This window comes from Symphalangus syndactylus, chromosome 13 (assembly GCF_028878055.3).
Source record: "Symphalangus syndactylus isolate Jambi chromosome 13, NHGRI_mSymSyn1-v2.1_pri, whole genome shotgun sequence".
Taxonomy (NCBI): Eukaryota; Metazoa; Chordata; class Mammalia; order Primates; family Hylobatidae; genus Symphalangus; species Symphalangus syndactylus.
In genome coordinates this window covers 54207871-54224504 of record NC_072435.2, presented here as the reverse complement: position 1 = coordinate 54224504, position 16634 = coordinate 54207871, and the positions used below count along the sequence as shown (strand labels likewise).

At 46.8% G+C, this 16634-nt stretch overlaps 1 protein-coding gene across 14 annotated transcripts in view; it reads right to left on the bottom strand.

The window, feature by feature from the left end:
* Positions 1–16634, bottom strand: part of ZNF536 (zinc finger protein 536) — a 487963-nt gene that overhangs the window by 68555 nt on the left and 402774 nt on the right. The window contains exon 7 of one of the 14 annotated variants that reach the window (XM_055235807.2): positions 313–352. The exons of the other annotated variants lie outside the window; for them this stretch is intronic. Within the exon in view, the coding sequence (XP_055091782.1) occupies positions 339–352 (14 nt within the window). The 3' untranslated portion in view covers positions 313–338. The remainder of the gene's footprint in view (positions 1–312; positions 353–16634) is intronic. 14 annotated transcript variants of the gene reach the window in all.

Genomic DNA, 16634 nt, shown 5'->3' with positions numbered 1-16634 from the left:
TTCTAAAGCAAAGAAAATTTTTTCTAATATCCTGGAGTTCACTCAAGCATAGCCTAAAGCAATATTCACTAAGAGGAGAAAAGGGTTAACTGGGGGAGATTTAAGCACCACCTCCCCAACCCAACTCCCAATCTTCCACCCAAAGCTACCCTAAGTGAACATACAATCTACATGAAAACTCACCTCCCACTTCCCTGCTTCCACACAGGTTGGTCCCCCAAGACCCCCCCTCCAGAAATTGCTTTGCGATAGCTGGCAGAACCCCAGAGTAGAATAAGGCTTTTTGAAGCAAAACGAAGGGTTAAAAAGTACCTGTCCGGAATGTGTCTTGAAATCAGTCATTGAGAATCATCTGTCAGTAAGACAAAATTAATTACTACATGTAAAATGAAGAAATCAATGTAAATTAAACACTGTATAAATGGTATAAAAGTTTAGGACAAGGTGATTGTTAAATAATTACTGATACTTGTATAAATTTTCCACCAAGCCCCAGCAGGGACGTGACATCATGGGACTCTTTCCCAATCTTCCCAAGTCGAGTGTGGGTCTTAGAGTGTTTCTCTCACATCCACCTCCAATTAGGTTTGGAGATTTAAGTAATACCCCAGCAAATTCAGTAACTTGCAAAGTTCAGTGACATTTTAGCACAGTTTTCAGCAGCCAAGGCTGGGATGGAGGACACAGTCCCAGTGGAAATGTTAGATTCATGAACCCAGCAAGAGAAGAAGCACCCGTCCCCCCACCACAGGATCCCCAATAACTTGAGAAAGGATGCTACCCAGTGAAATATTTTATTAATTTATGCAAATCTGGCTTTACTTATGAAATCCAATCAGTCATTATAAATACTTCAAGAAAGGTCATAACTTATGATATGACTTTTGAACAATGTTTCTAAGGCTCAGCTCCATGGCTTTGGGAGTTGACATAAAAGGATAAGAGAAAGCCTCAGTGCTGAGGCCATTGTTAGACAGACACCTCAGTTGTGTCCCTCAGGGAGCTGGGCTCTCACCCCCCACACAGCCTCTTTCATTCAGGTGCTCAGGACAAAGAGATCCAAGTCTACTGATATTTGATCCACTCAAAGAAGGCACTGACTGACTCATCCATCTCACCCTCAGACAAAGCCTTTGCATCATCTCCTGAAACCCATCTGGAAAACCGGTCTGCAGCACAACAGTCTCTCCTTTCTCAGTGGGATCTAATCTGTTGCTAGAGTCGAGGACCTCCTACAGGCACTTCTGATGATCAAAATTTCCTTCTGAAACTTTAGCCTCCCCTCCGTAATGAGAGCCCAAGGCTCAGCTCAAGCCTTGAGTTTTCTCTAGTCTCTCTGACCTTCTACCTTCTAATCAGCCAACACATTTCAGTCTCCTCTGAAGCTTTTGAGGTCCATTTCTCCTTCAATTTGCAGGTCCTGGCAGTGACTTTCTCACTGGGGCTTAACCTGGAAGGCAAATGCCATCAGCTTTCCACCAGAGATGGAGGACAGACTGTCCTCAAACCCCAGGGAAGGATTGACTAGAAGAACTTTACTGCAACAAGACCCCCAAACTCCATGGTTGAAATGGGCCCCAAGTGTCCTCCAAGTGTACTTTGCAACAACCAATATACAGAAATAAAAGATTTCCAATATACAATTTGTAAAATTAAGGAGCTGAAGATTACTTAGGAAAGAGCAATTTGCAATGCAAACGAACTTTCTGATTTATAGAGTCACCACGGGGTTCCTTACATGAGTCAATCTAAAATAAGATTCAGCTCACAATGCATCTAAAATAGGATTCGGTTCCCAAAATCCAACACCCACACCGTATCAGCAATGGCCCCCATCAACATAGCCATTGCAGAGGGAGGTGGTCCCGCAGACTTTGCTGTGCTTTTTTCTCAAAAGGTTTTCCTGCAAGTGCATGGCCAATCTCATTAAATAGGCTTTCCTTTGGCTTGTACTATTATCCTTGGCTTTGCAATCAGGATCTCTTTTCCATCCACGACCAACCCCTCAAACACCTTCAAAGATTTGCCCCACTTTACTGCCTTCCTCTAGGTCTCCTCATCTTGGGACAGGCATTACATCTCGGCCAAGAGAAGCCACCTAATTCCTGTCTTGGATTTGAGATTTGGCGGGAAGTGACTTCCCATTGAGGAGTAAATCTGAGGCTTAAAATTAAGTGAAAGAGGCTATAAATATTCCATTGCTTTGATGCAGTAATTCCATTTCTGGTGGTCTTCCCTAGAGAAATACTCTAAAGCACGAGGGTGAAGGGGGAATAAGAGGAGCTGCCTTTATGTTCAAAGACATTCCCTGTATTATATTTGTAATAATAAAAAAATTGGAAACAGTCGACATATTCAACAATAGGGTAAATAACCATATAATGATATTTTAGTGTAGCCATACATTTATACATATACTTTTTAATAACATGAGAAAAAATTTCATACTACACATATATATTACATGTATATGACATGCAGAAATCACATGACAGTAAGATTACAATTCCATAAAAGCTAGGCACAGGAAGAAAGCTGAAAGGAGATAAACTAAAACTGTGGCATTCTTCATGCAGTAAGCAATGTCTGGGAGTTTTTTCTATTTTTTAAATAATCAGAACAGAAAAAAATGGAATTTGCTTTTCTTTCAAGAAAACACAGGTTGATTTCTTTTTTGAGAAGCAAAACAGATTGGGTTAAACGTAGTGCATTAAAAGTAAGTTTCAGTTAACTTCCATTTTTTGTGAAAAAGTAAAATTTCTGTTAATGCTAAAGATTTTATCTCACTAACATGGTAAAATGTTTTATTTAAATATTTTATACTTGAAATATTATAAGGTCTTAGCTGCCGATCCAGAGATAACTAAGCGATACTGAAGCTGAACTAGAGACTTACGCAGGTGGGAATGTGTACAGCTGCATAGGGTTTTCATGTGTCCACAGCATTCTGTGTCTATGTCCCAGATAGGCCTTCATACCAAACCAGGATGTGCCCCAGGAGACGTGCTCCAACAGCAGGGCTGTGAATGATGGCATTCTGCTGCTGACACAAGGCCCTAGCCCAGGTCTGGTATAAGACAATATCTTAGTAAATGCTGCATAAGAAATGAATGTCCTTTGAATGTGCCTCTGATCTCTGTGAAACTGTAAGCTTGCCTGGAATGATGGCCACTGCTACCACTTCATATAGAATATGGAGTGCCTGTGCCTGCACAGAGGGGTATTCAGGAGCTCCCAGTACAAATACCAGCTCAGCAAACCTCCCTGCCATGCAGGCTGGTAGGACAGTGCAGGGAGAAGCCCGGAGGATCTTGGGCCTGACTCTTGCGAGGCACAATCTTACGATGCCTCAATTTGCCAGTCCTTAGAACTGGGGAGATAATCTTCTTCCCCAGAGATTTTGGTGTGCTGAGTCAGAAGTAAAGAAATAAGTTTTCTCTCAAAGGCTGAAACAGTGCTGATTGCCAAACAGGGGAGGAAAATCTGGTTTTAGTTATTTAAGACGTTATTTTACTTCTACTTCTGGCTATAGTAAAAGAGCCTGTAACAAATCAACTGTCTTATTGAGCACAACTAGAAAAGCTGCATGAAAAAAATAGTGATGTGTATTTGTGTGTATATAACCAATTTTTTGCTGGAATGCAGTGGCGTGATCTTGGCTCACTGTGACCTCTGCCTCCCAGATTCAAGCGATCCTTCCACCTCAGCCTCCCAAGTAGCTGGGACTACAAGCATGCACCACCACGCCCAGCTAATTTTCGTATTTTTTGGTAGGGATGGAGGTTTCACCATGTTAGCCAGGCTGTCTCAAACTCCTGACCTCAGGTGATCTGCCCACCTTGGCCTCCCAAAGTGCTGGAATTACAGGCGTGAGCCGCAGCACCTGGCCAGTATGTGTGTATATAAATAATTTCAAGGTGTAATAGAGTTATCAAAGGAGCCAGGACTTGACAGGTCAAGATTCTAAAAAGGAAGGAGCACAGAATGCTGGGCTTGCTTTTGACTTTGCTTTTCCCCTTGAGGTAGTTGTGAACTTACAAATGGCAGCCAATGAGATGCTGAGAAGCAAAGCAGAGACATCCGTAGTCCAAGGGACCAAGAAGATAAACACCAGAATCTAGGGCTTGGTAAGGCAGAAGTTTCCTGATAAGCACCCCGCACACTTATTCGTTACCCCTAAAAGGGCAGAGTAAGGAGTAAGAACAGATAAGAAATAAATCCTTAAAATCTGCTCAATTTCTGATTGACTTAAGGTGATCTTCCCCAAGCCTAATGGCCTAGTGGAAACAAAAGTAAATCCTCCCTAGAGGAAGATAACGCCATCCAGAGCTGTGCTGTCCAACAGGGTAGCTGATGGCCATGTGGCTACTGGGAACTTGGGATGGGGCTTTGTCAGAATTGAGAAGTGCTATGAGGGTAAAACACTCACTGGATTTCCAAGACTTAGTACAAAAAGACACATAAAATGTCCCATTAATACTCTTTATATTGGTTACCTGTTCAAATGATAATACTTTGGGTATACCAGGTTAAATACAACAAAATATATTCTTAAAAATAGTTAACTATGTATTCATGCTTATTTAATGTTGATACTACAAAATTTAAATGACATGGGTGGTTCACATTACATTCCTGTTTGGCAGTTCTCATACAGAGCCAAAACGCATCTCTAAAATTTGTATACACCATGTCTGACATTTGATAAAAATTACCGGGTACACCAGGAAATACAACCAAATGAGTAAAAACAAAGACAGAAAATTAGGCAACAGCTAATGTAATCAGGCCCACAGAAGATCCAAATATTGAGTTCTAGAGTTACAGACTTTAGAATAACTATACCTGATATATTTAAGAAAATAGATGACAAGATAAGGAGTTTAGGTAGAAAATGGGAATCGCCAAAAGAAATCAACTGGAAATTGTGAGACTAAGAGTACAATATCTGAAATTCAGAGCTGGACAGTTTTGAAACACTTCAAGAAAGAGTTAGCTGGAAGAAGATTCCATTTGCTTAATACAGCAATGTGTCCTGTTCCTGACTGCAAAGATATATAAAGTTTTGCTCTTGTGCTAATCTGGCCAATGACTACCTTACAGTCCCTGCAGAAGCCCAGACAAATTCTCCCCAGTTAGTCAGAAGACTAAACAGTTGATATGGTTTGAGTCTCTGTCCCCACTCAAATCTGATGTAGAGAGTTGTAAAATGTTGGAGCTGGGGCCTGGTGGGAAGTCACTGGATCATGGGGGAAGATTTCTCATGAATGGTTTTTAGCACTACCTGCCTTGGTAATGTTTTTGTGATAGTGAGTAAGTTCTCCTGAGATCTGGTTGTTTAAAAGTGTATAGCACTTCCCCCCTCTCACGCTTCCTCTTGCTCAGGCCATGTGAAGTGCTGGCTCCCACTTCACCTTCCACCATGACTGTGAGTTTCTTGAGGCCTCCCCAGAAGCTGAGCAGATGCAACATCATGCTTCCTGTACAGCCTGCAGAACTGTGAGCCAATTTAGCCTCTTTTCATTATAAATTACCCAGTCTCAGGTACTTATAGCAAATCTAGAACAGACTAACACAGCAGTGTGAGATGTTAAGACCCTAAAAGTCCTTATGACTGATGGAGGAGACACGCTAAAATGGAACAGAGGTCTGGGTTGAGAATGACCAGCCACCCTGGCCTGGCTTTCTGGCCTTTCATCAAGTTTGACCTCAGTGTTTCCCAGAGACCAGAAGCAGTGTCAACACAACAGACCTGGAGCTGATACCAGGTTGTCTGATGCAGACTGGAACATTCAGGAAAGGGTTTTCAGGGCTTGCATGGACTACTTCTGGGTGGTCCATGAGTAAGCCACAAGGATGTTTAGGTTGTGCTATGACGTCCCAAACATCCAACAGCAGACTAAAAGACAGAGTACAGAGGCAACCTATTTTGTCTACATAACAGCAACCTTGCAAAAAAACCCCTCGAAATACCTTGCTGCCTTTGTCTAACCCTTGCTATAAAAAAAGACACAGCCTTTCTCAGAAAAGCAAGGTGAGAAGCAACTAGCTCAATCAATGTTTATGTACCAGAAGGGCTATTGTAAGTGCAAAACTAACAAACTCTACTCTCGCCAAGTATCTCAAAAGAGAAAAAAGGAATGATGCTCCAGAAAAAGATTTGGGTTTGGAATGGAAGAAGAGCTATGTGATCATCAAGGGTAGAAGGATGTTAAAATATGTGCTTTTGTTACTCTTTAGATGGAAACTCCAAAAGTCTGACCACAAAGTGTAAAGGATGAATGCTTGCTTTATCCAAATTGAGAAGGAAGACTGGCCAAGAAGTATCCTCAACCTCATGCCAAGACCCAATTTGAGTCTATAGAAGGATTGAATTTGAAAAGGCAGACAGTTGCAAAATAGAGGAGTTCTTTGGAAAGAGTTGGTGGGTGTGATGTTATTACCAGCCCTCCTTCCATGGGGGATGGACAGAGGTTGCTTCCTTCACTTCAATCCCAGTTGATGGACTCTCAAAGAGAACCTGTTCCATGTCCCTTGGTGTCAGTGGGACATGAAACCCAGCTATGCCAAAGTGGAAAGACTAGAGACTGTTCTTAGGGTGGGTTGAAAGGAGGCCTGTATGGGGAAAGGTTCCAGTTTGAGTTTGTTGGAAGATGTGAAGAATATTTCCCAAGGTCCAGATGTGGGTCATTATGGAAGGACCCTCTGCATAAAAATGCTGTCAAGGACTTTGCCCAAGAGGCTGCCTAAAAGGATGAAACAGCCAGGAAGACACTGGATGTTCACTCCTGAAGGGCTAGCAGCCAGCAGCCAGCCAGAGGCAACATGCCCAAACTCTAGGTGACAGAATCCTAAAGATGTGGGAGAGCCCAAAGAACTCCAGAAAGGATCCAGCCCAGGAGAAAAACAACTGTCATGGCCGTGTTTCCAGCCCTGACTTCTTCTGCGGACGCTGTTGAAAACCACGGTAGCCAGAACGCATAGGAGAAAGGAAAACACGAGGCCAGGGACCAGAGAAGACAGGCCCGCAGCAGGTTGCAGCCAGGTCCAGAAGATGATCCCACTCTACATGAAGCTTGGAGTTAGGAGTATGACATTGAAACATGTGCTTCCATGACCAAAATGAGGCTCTTCTGTGACTCAAAGGCACATAAAGACCCTGTGTTATTCCAAAGTGACCAAAAATGTTGTGGGACCTCGCCTAGATCTCACCCGAAATGGGTGGGGGAAATTCAACATCACAAAATAGGTTTAAACAGAGAGAAAGAATAACTTTTTGTGCTTCCACCCCGTGGACTTTTCTCTTTAAACATAAAGATGATAAATCCCCAGGAAGGAAGGGAGCCTCTTACTTGAAGAACATGGGGAATCATCATTTTTTCACAAGCAATACTTTCCTTTTATCCGTGAAGAGACAAGGGCCTCATGAGGATGGGAATCTTTGCTCAGCCACAGTGGAGCCAGGACATGCATCCAGTCCCCAATCCCTTCCCCCACACAGCCATGGGGGAGAAGATCACCCATCCTGGAATCAGCAGATAGGGCCAACCACCCTCTCACATTTCCTGTCTGTGTAGGACGCGGTTATCTCATTTCCCTCATCATTAAAATGCTGGTGAGTTCGGCCTAGACAAGAAAAGCCAGCTCCTCTTAGGTGATCACCATGTCTCATGGCTGACCACCATTGTGAAGGGGTGACACCCCATCCCAGGGCTCCACCAAGCAAGATTCCAAAGCCCAGAGGTACCTAGGAGAGAAAACATCCTTCAGCTGGGTGTTTTCCTGACACATTCTCTCCAGACCCTTCTGGAAAATGTTGCAGCCACTGGCACCTTGCACAGCTCTCCAGAGGCTCATTCATCCTCTGGGGGCACCCATCAGCTGGAGTACCCCGGGAGAGCGTGCAGCCTCAGCTCAGAAAGCGCCACATGGCAGGGAGCTGGGTTTCCAGCAGGCAGGAGAGGAGGTAAGCACTCTCCGCAGTGTCCTGCTGTGTTTGGAAACCCCATCCAAGAGGCAGCGTATGGATCTGTGTATGGGTCTGCTGTCGCGTAATGAAATGGTAATGGGAGGCAGTCCGGAACTCCTCTTTACACAGCCACCAACGAATGCCATCCACAAGGAGGGCAGCTGCTCCTCCAATCTGCCCTGATTTTTCAAGTCAACACTCTCTTTCAAGACCAAGGACACTCCCAGCCACACCCAGGAGCTCTTGGGGCCTCCAGAGAACCTTCTGCACTTAGATGCTCCTCCTGCACCTTGCAGGCATCCCTTGCTCCTGGCCAGAGTGTCTGGGAGCTGAGGATCCACGCAGGGTGGGACAAGAGAGTGCCTTGCAAGAAGGACAGCCCTGGCTCAGGCAGGGAGCCATTTTGGAAAGCAGTTGTACCAGTGCCCAGTTTTGTGAATTGCACACTCTCCCTCTCTTTGTTAAGATAATAATAAACACAAAGCAACAACCACAAAATCCAAATAAATGATAAACTCCAAAAAGAGCACAGAATTGGACTGTCATCTTTTCCAGATACCTGTTCACCACAGCAGAAGGGCTGTGCCAACACTGCACCATCTCCAATCCATGCCATATGCCTGTTTCTTTACTTAGTGTTGTTTGGGATGGGAATCCTTCAGAGAATGGAAGGTCCCTGAACGTTTGGCAAGCCAGACAAGGACACCAGCCGAATGTGCATGGGGATATGGTGTGTCCCTAAACATGCGCGTGTGGGGCACACGCATACACACACACACACACACACACACACGGCTTTCTTCTCTCCCAGCCTGTTTGTAACTTTGCTCATCGTTTGTTTTTTTCTATGTACAGTAACCAGAATTAAAATAAGCTCAGTGTTAGGAAAGCAGAACAAATGGAGACTGCTTTTGACAGTGGTGACACTTTTGGTCAAATCATCTAGCTGAGATTTTGGCTAAGAGTTCAGTCAGACACACACGTACCCAGGCACACAAAGACTGACACGTAATCTACTCACGGCTCTGGCTCTGATTGGCTCAGAAGGGGGTCTGGAGATGCAGCCATAACGAGCTGCACTCCCGAAATGAAAATCCCATCCCCTTTCTGGTTGGATTGTGAGAGTCCGTAACGTGGGCCAGACTTCAGTCCTGGCCTCATTCACACGCGTGGATGCAACATTCACCGGCATTAAGTGGAGAGGACCACAGCCAGGAACAAACACAAACCAACAGGAAATCAATGGTGTTTTATCATCTCAGGACTTTCGATTATGCCAGCTGTCAGCAGAGAATCTGCTTGGCTGCGGCTGGCCCCGGTGCGTGGGGGACACACTCCTTCCGAGGTGCCCTTGAAGGACTGCTCCGACCAGGGGTATGGGGGACCCTGGCTGGTACCCAGGAACCACTCCCTCCTTTTCTCTAGGAAATTCAGAGACTGGAGGCATGGCAGGAACTTCTCAAGGGTAATCATTTTTCCTGACTGGTATCTTAAGCTTGTCAAGTTCTTAGCCAGAGCTTTCCAAGTCGAGCTTAGAAGAACCATATGGTGCTCGCCCAGTCCATATGACTGGCTGAGCGTCGACCACTACTGTTGATACAATATATCACTTTGTTCTCAATATTATGACAGCATTTGTCAATGAAAATTAAATTACTGTCAAACTTATCCTGCTAACTTACGGCACAACCATCGGGGAAAGCCAGCACCGCGCCTTAAGCCAATGGGACCTTGTCTTCATGTTCCACCAAGAGCCGGGAGAGAAAGACATTTGGGTCTTTAACACCAGTAGGGATGGTCTGCCCAGCTAGCACAGGGATGCAATGGAAATGACCTTCCTGCAGCCTGAGCTCCTGGGAAGGGTACGATGGAGGTGGGGGCAGGGGCGGTGTCACTTCAGGCACATGCTTAGTACAGGCAACATTTCATGAGGGAAATAGCACCACATGTTACACTCATGTGCTGATTAAAAGAAGGAAAGAAAAAGATGACATCTTTAAAATTAAAGATCCTTAGGGGGTGTTTAAAATCTAATATTGGCCAGGTGTAATGGCTCATGCCTGTAACCCCTGCACTTTGGGAGGCTGAGGCAGGAGAATTGAATGAGCCTAGGAGTTCAAGACCAGCCTAGGCAACATAGTGAGACCCCATCTCTACAAAATAATTTAAAAATTTAAAAAATTTAAAAATCAAATAAAAATAAAATCTAATATAATTTGTGACAATCTGGATGGAGTTGGGGAACATGCCAAGTGAAGTATGCCAAACACAGAAAGACAAATACTGGGTGTTCTCACTTAAGTGTGGGCTCTGAAGCAATTGATCTCATAGAAGCAGAGAGCAGAATGGTGGTTACCAGAAGTTGAAGCCTCAGTTCAATAGAAGGAACACATTTGAATTTTTGTTTAGATCAATTGCATTACATGGCAAATATAGCTAATAGTTGAGTTTGTTACATTTCAATATCACCGGAGAGTAAATTTGTAATATTCTTATAAAAAAAGTTAAATATTTGAGGTGACGGGATATGTTAATCAGCTTAATTCAATCTTCCCACGTCGTATTTAAAACCGTAACTCCTCTTTGTACCTTATAATTATATAAAACTAGAATTTGTCAATACATAATAAAAATAAGAATAAATACAATTGAATATTGACATCCTGAGCTATCTATTCCTATGGAAGAGTTTGATAGCTAGATTCTATCTGGTACCACAATCAGCTTCTTCTATACCTGTGAACAACCTTAGCTTTCATTCCAGTATCTAAGGTTGAAGACTTTTGGCTGTCGTATTTTTCCACTAAGGAAGTGGATCAATTATGGAATGTTGAGAGTTTCCAAAAATTTAAAAGATAAGTATCTTCCTCTTTGATCATCTTATTGCAAGGGGCTTGACTGGTAGAACTCTCACAACAGGCATGTCACGGACCATCCAGAAATCTGTAATCCACAGCCCTCTTCCTCCTCTCTCCACCCTTTAACTGTCCATACCCATGAATTCTATCTTCCAGATCATCTAAATAAGATACCTTGGGATTGAGACGAACTAATGGAGTCAGTCAGGGATTTTGATTTCTTTCTGTTTTCTCTGTGTCTCTCAAGAATAAAATCTCTCACTAATTTCAGCCAGCAGTGACTTAAGCAACATCAAACTGCTTGTCACAATTAACACTGGGAGAGGTGGAGACAGAGATTTCTGGTTTGTTTGTTTGTTTGTTTTGAGATGGAGTCTCGCTCTGTTGCCCAGGCTGGAGTGCAACGTCGTGGTCTCGCCTCACTGCAACCTCCACCTCCCAGGTTCAAGCGATTCTACTGCCTCAGCCTCCTGAGTAGCTAGGATTACAGGCACCCGCCAACACGCCCGGCTAAGTTTTGTATTTTTAGTAGAGATGGGATTTTGCTTTTTTGGACAGACTGATCTCGAACTCCGGACCTCAGGCGGTCCTCCCGCCCCGGCCTTCCAAAGTGTTGGGATTACAAGTGTGAGCCACCTCACCTGGCTGCACTTCTAGTTTTTACAGACATGTTTCTTGGTGTTTCTTCATGTAGCAACATTCTAGAGTAATGCCCATGGCTATTGTAGAAAGAAGAACAGAAAATGCATCCCCAGCACATAGTAGGACATCACTTTCATCTTTAAGGTCATACAGAGCTACTAAAACCCAAACCCAAACCGAAACCCAAAGAGACTGCTTCCAGTGAACTATTACTCACAGTTAATAGTTTCAAATGTGGGCCAATTCTGTCCTCTGTGAGAAGATCTTTACCTTGAACCCCCACCAGGAGAAGAACGCTAAATGTAATGCCTATGGGCTCTGGCAGCTGTGAGGACAGGCCTATAGTGGTTTGGGGAGGTGGCACGAGGGGCCGTGTTTTACAAGACTGAAAATCAAACAAAAGCACCTCTTGGTGCAGGGAGTCCGCAGCTCTCAGCTGAGTTGTCAGTGGCTCAGAAAATGAAATGGACTCTCTGGTGATGAAAATTCCCCCATATTAATCCTTGAGTGCTCTCTGATGGGTGCTTATTAAAGCTGAAGAGCAGAGTGTTTTCAACAATACAGACACCCACGTTGCCCTCCAAGATGCTTGGGTTAGCACAGAAGCAGTCGGGCTCAGGAGTAGGTCCTGAGACTTCTCCCAATCCCCCCTCACTGGTAACCAAGGGAATCACCCCTTGAAGAGCCACCGATCACTCCAGGCCAGCAGTAGCGCTGGGAGCAACCCACCCTTTCCTTCCTAGATAGTGGTGGAGGCATAAAACTGATGAGCATTTCTCCTTTACGGCAGGATCCAAATATCTGAGACCTGCTGGACCCAGCGGGGTAAAGAGGACGTTTGTGAGCAATCTTCTCCCTGCTCTGGAAAGCCCGCCCATTTGCTGGAGACATGTCCATAGACCCTGGTGGGAGGGGACAGCCGGGTCTGGAGACTGGGCCAGCCTCTCGGCCTGCAGGATCTCGGCTCAGCCATGGTGAATTCCCAGTGCCAGCAGTCGGATTTCCATCCCCAAACTGTTCTCCCCCACACAAAGAGGGGCAGCCTGGCCGCGTAACAAAAGCGAGTGTGGGTGGCAAGGTGACTGCACATTTCAGCTTGAATGCTCCGGTGTGGGGATTGCACCTGATCACCAGATGCTTCAAGCAGATGGCCAGGGAGGGGAGGGCCGGCTCCTGGTTGCTTCCGAGGGGCTACAGGAGAACCAATCCAGAGAGCCGGTCGGGAGTGCCCGGCTGCACGGCCCAGCCTCCGCTCCAGGAGCCCTCGCAGGATGGAGCCTGGAGCCTCTGATGCCAGGGGAGCCTTCCAAATACAAGCCCACCTCGAGGGAGGGGCTCGATCTAGGAGCGAGCCTCGGCCAGCAGGCATCCCTTTGTCCACTGAATTTTTTAGGATTTCTTCTCTGGATGGCCTTGCAGAACAGGCTGGTCTGCATCTGTTATCTGATCCAGAAGGTCTCAATAAATGTGATTCACGTGCAAATTAATTTTTCAGCAAGTGGCTGGGTGAGCAATAAAAGGGAGCCTCCCCATGGCGCCAGCCTGGCCTCACCTGAAGCCCTGGGTGGGTGTTTCTGCTGACCTTGACCCAGTGGAGAGTCCTGACAGTGACCCAGCCTGAGCCTGGGAAGCAGTCGCAGCCCCTAAGATAGGAAGAGCAGGCAGAAGGGAGGTCGGCTGTGCCAAGGAGGGCTTTCTGGAGAACAGAGGATTTTTCAAAGCTCCCCTCTCAGCAGAAGCTGCTGGCAGGGTCTGTGGGCCAGGGCTGAAACGGAGGCCCAGCCCTGCTCTTGTTCCTGCCCGGGATCTCCTTTCTCTTCCAGGAAATTCATGCTCTTGCATGCCCAGGCACACACAGCCATGCAAATGCAGGATGTGTGCACACACACAGGTACACAAACACACACACACGCACACACACACAGGCACACACACACACAGGGGATAATTCCTGGAGAATGAGGATTGGGTTGCTTTATTTACTGATGTATCCTGCCTTCCAAATCTATTATGTTGGTGCAATTACTTTTGCAATTATCCGCAATTACTTTTGCACCAACCTAATAGACAGTGCCTGAGATATATGAGTTGCTCAGTCAATATTGTTCAATGAATAAATGAACAAATGAGAGAATGAATGGATGAAGAATGCCCTGATTCAACCTCTCCTGCCTGCCCAACCCAGCAAGGTACCAGCTGTAGCCCCTGGCGCTCTCTGGCCCACCCTGTCACTCACATTCTGCAGATAAAACTTTTGTAAAAAGAACGACCTTCTCTTCCCTAGACAGTAGCTGCTTTTTAAGTTCACACTTTCTCAAAGCCAGGGCTGAGCTGTGCCCAATGCCCTCCCTGGCAGAAACAAGGGAGTGGAGCTGCCCACGAATGGGTGTTCTCTCCTGGTGGTTTTGGACGGCACAGGGTTGCTCAGATCACCTGGTTCTGGCTAAGCAGGGACCACTGTGCCTGTATCCCTGTGAGCTGCTGTGCAGGAGGGACCCTCACTGCCCCTGCCCTTGGCATTTCCCCTGCCCGGCCCCAGAAGGGAATGGAGTGAGTGTGGATGCACTGGTTGACAAACGGCATAGGGGAGCCAGAGGAGCAGAGAAACTCCCGGCCGATTCCAGACCCACAAACCGTGCCAAAGCCTATGAGGACTGGGGGACAGGTCATAGCACCCCTTCACTGCGGCCTGCAGGCAGGCCAGCACAAGGCGGGGTCTGCATTCACCAGCCCTGTAACCTTGAGCGTCACTTGACCTCTCTGAGCCTTGCCCCTTCTTTTACAAAAGAGATAATAAGGACATCCACTTCATCGCACTGTTGCAAGAATTTAAAACGCAATTATCAGGCTGGGCATGATGGCTCATGCCTATAACCCCAGCAATTTGGGAGGCCGAGGTGGGTGAATGGCTGGAGCCCAGGAGCTTGAGACCAGCTTGGGCAACATGGCAAAACGCTGTCTACAAAAATACAAAAATTGGAAAGGCACAGTGGCACCTGCCTGTGGTCCCAGCTACTTAGGAGTCTGAGGTAGGAGGATCACCTGAACCCAGGGAGGTCGAGCCTGCAGTAAGCCGTGATCATGCCACTGCACTCCAGCCTGGGAGACGGAGTAAGACTCTATCTCAAAATAAAAAAAAAAAAAATTAAATAAATAAAAGGCAATTGTCTAGCACTTGGCCCAGCACTTGGCACTGAGCAAGCCTTCAGTGATAACCACTCTCCATACCTGGTGCCCTGCTGTGCCACACAAAGTCTATGCCCCATACATAGCAGCTGCAGAGGGTCCAGTCTCCTCTCCCTCCCGCAGGTGTGGGCATTCGGTAGGTGCTTTAAAAGTGACTCCTGGGCTGGGCGCAGTGGCCCATGCCTGTAATCCCAGCACTTTGGGAGTCCGAGGCAGGCAAATCACAAGGTGAGGAGTTCAAGACCAGCCTGGCCTACGTGGTGAAACACCATCTCTACTAAAAATACAACAATTAGCCAGGCATGGTGGCACATGCCTGTAAGCCCAGCTACTCCGGAGGCTGAGGCAGGAGAATTGCTTGAACCAGGACCCAGGAGGCGGAGGATGCAGTGAGCTGAGATCGTGCCACTGCACTCCAGCCTGGGCTATAGAGCGAGACTCCGTCAAACAAAAAAATGAATAAATAAAAAATAAAGGGAGGCCGAGGAGGGTGGATCACGAGGTCAGGAGATTGAGACCATCCTGGCTAACACAGTGAAAACCCGTTTCTACTAAAAAATACAAAAACTTAGCTGGGCGTGGTGGTGGGCCCCTGTAGTCCCAGCTACTTGGGAGGCGGAGGCAGGAGAATGTGGTGAACCTGGGGGGCAGAGCTTGCAGTGAGCCGAGGCCACCGCACTCCAGCCTGGGCAACAGAGTGAGACTCCGTCTCAAAAAAAAAAAAAAAAAAAAAAAGTGACTCCTGGATGAGCTGGAGCTCTGCAGCGTGCTGTGCTATGTTTTCTGTCCTCCTCAGTGCAGGGCTGTATGTCTGTTGCAAAGTACAGGCAGTTGAAGGAGCAGTCAGGAGGCCTACAGGGTCCTGGGGTGGTGGCAGGGCCGCAGGGCCAGCATCGCAGCAGGCAGCTGTGACTGGTGGCAGACCCTCCGGCCCCAGGCTCTCCCACAAAGGCAAGGATTAGTCCTGCTGTCCTGGCCCACAGCCAGCTCGGATCATTTCATTTGGCCTACTTAGCGTTCCCCCAGGGGTGCTGGAGGGGAGATGATTCATCACTGTCTGGGGCACCCTCGTGCAGAAAGCCTTCCACCCGGGAGGAGGCTGCATCCCTGTCTGTCTGTGTGACATGACAGCCACAGTTTCCAGGCCCTTCCCACGGGAAGCAGGGGTGGGCCAGGGGACACGGGTTCCGGGTTGAGGCGTGATAGACACTCAGAGAAGGAGCAGGCATGGCCAGAGCCACCCAGCCCTGGGAGGCCGTGGGTCACATTGGAGCTGAGCCATTACTGCAAGCTGCGCCCGCAGGGTCAGAGCTGAGCTGAGCGGTATTGCTCCCATCTTCGCCTCTCCTCACTGGTCCTCTGCCCATCTCAGGCCACCCCTAGAGGCAGAACAATGTCAGGGGAAGGGCAAAGCAGGAAAATTCCTCCCTCCCTGGTCTGTGTCTTCTACAGCTCAGAGCTTCATAGAATATGAGAGCCTTCAGAGAATCCGTGGAACCCCTCTCTCCTGTACAGAGAACTTGAGTGCCATTATTTAAGAGGAAATTTAAGAATGTCATTATTTAGGAGTCCAGAGAGGTGAAGTAACCTATCCAAGGTCACACAGCACAATGGAGGCAGGGGTGGAACCCAATTCTGGTGTCTTCCAGCTCCAGCGTAGAGAGTCTTTTTTTTTTTTTTTTTTTTTTTTTTTTGACAGGACCTTACTCTGTCACCCAGCTGGAGTGCAGTGTCACAACCATGGCTCACTGCAGCCTCAAACTTTTGGGCTCAAGTGATCCTCCTCCCTCAACTTCCCGAGTAGCTACGACTACAGATGTGTACCACCACACCTGACTACTTTCTTATTTTTTTGTAGAGATGGGGTCTCGCTACATTCCCCAGGCTGTTTCCAAACTCCTGACCTCAAATGATCCTCCCGCCTTGGCCTACCAAAGTGTTGGGATGATAGGCGTGAGCACCCAGCCAGCCTAGAACTT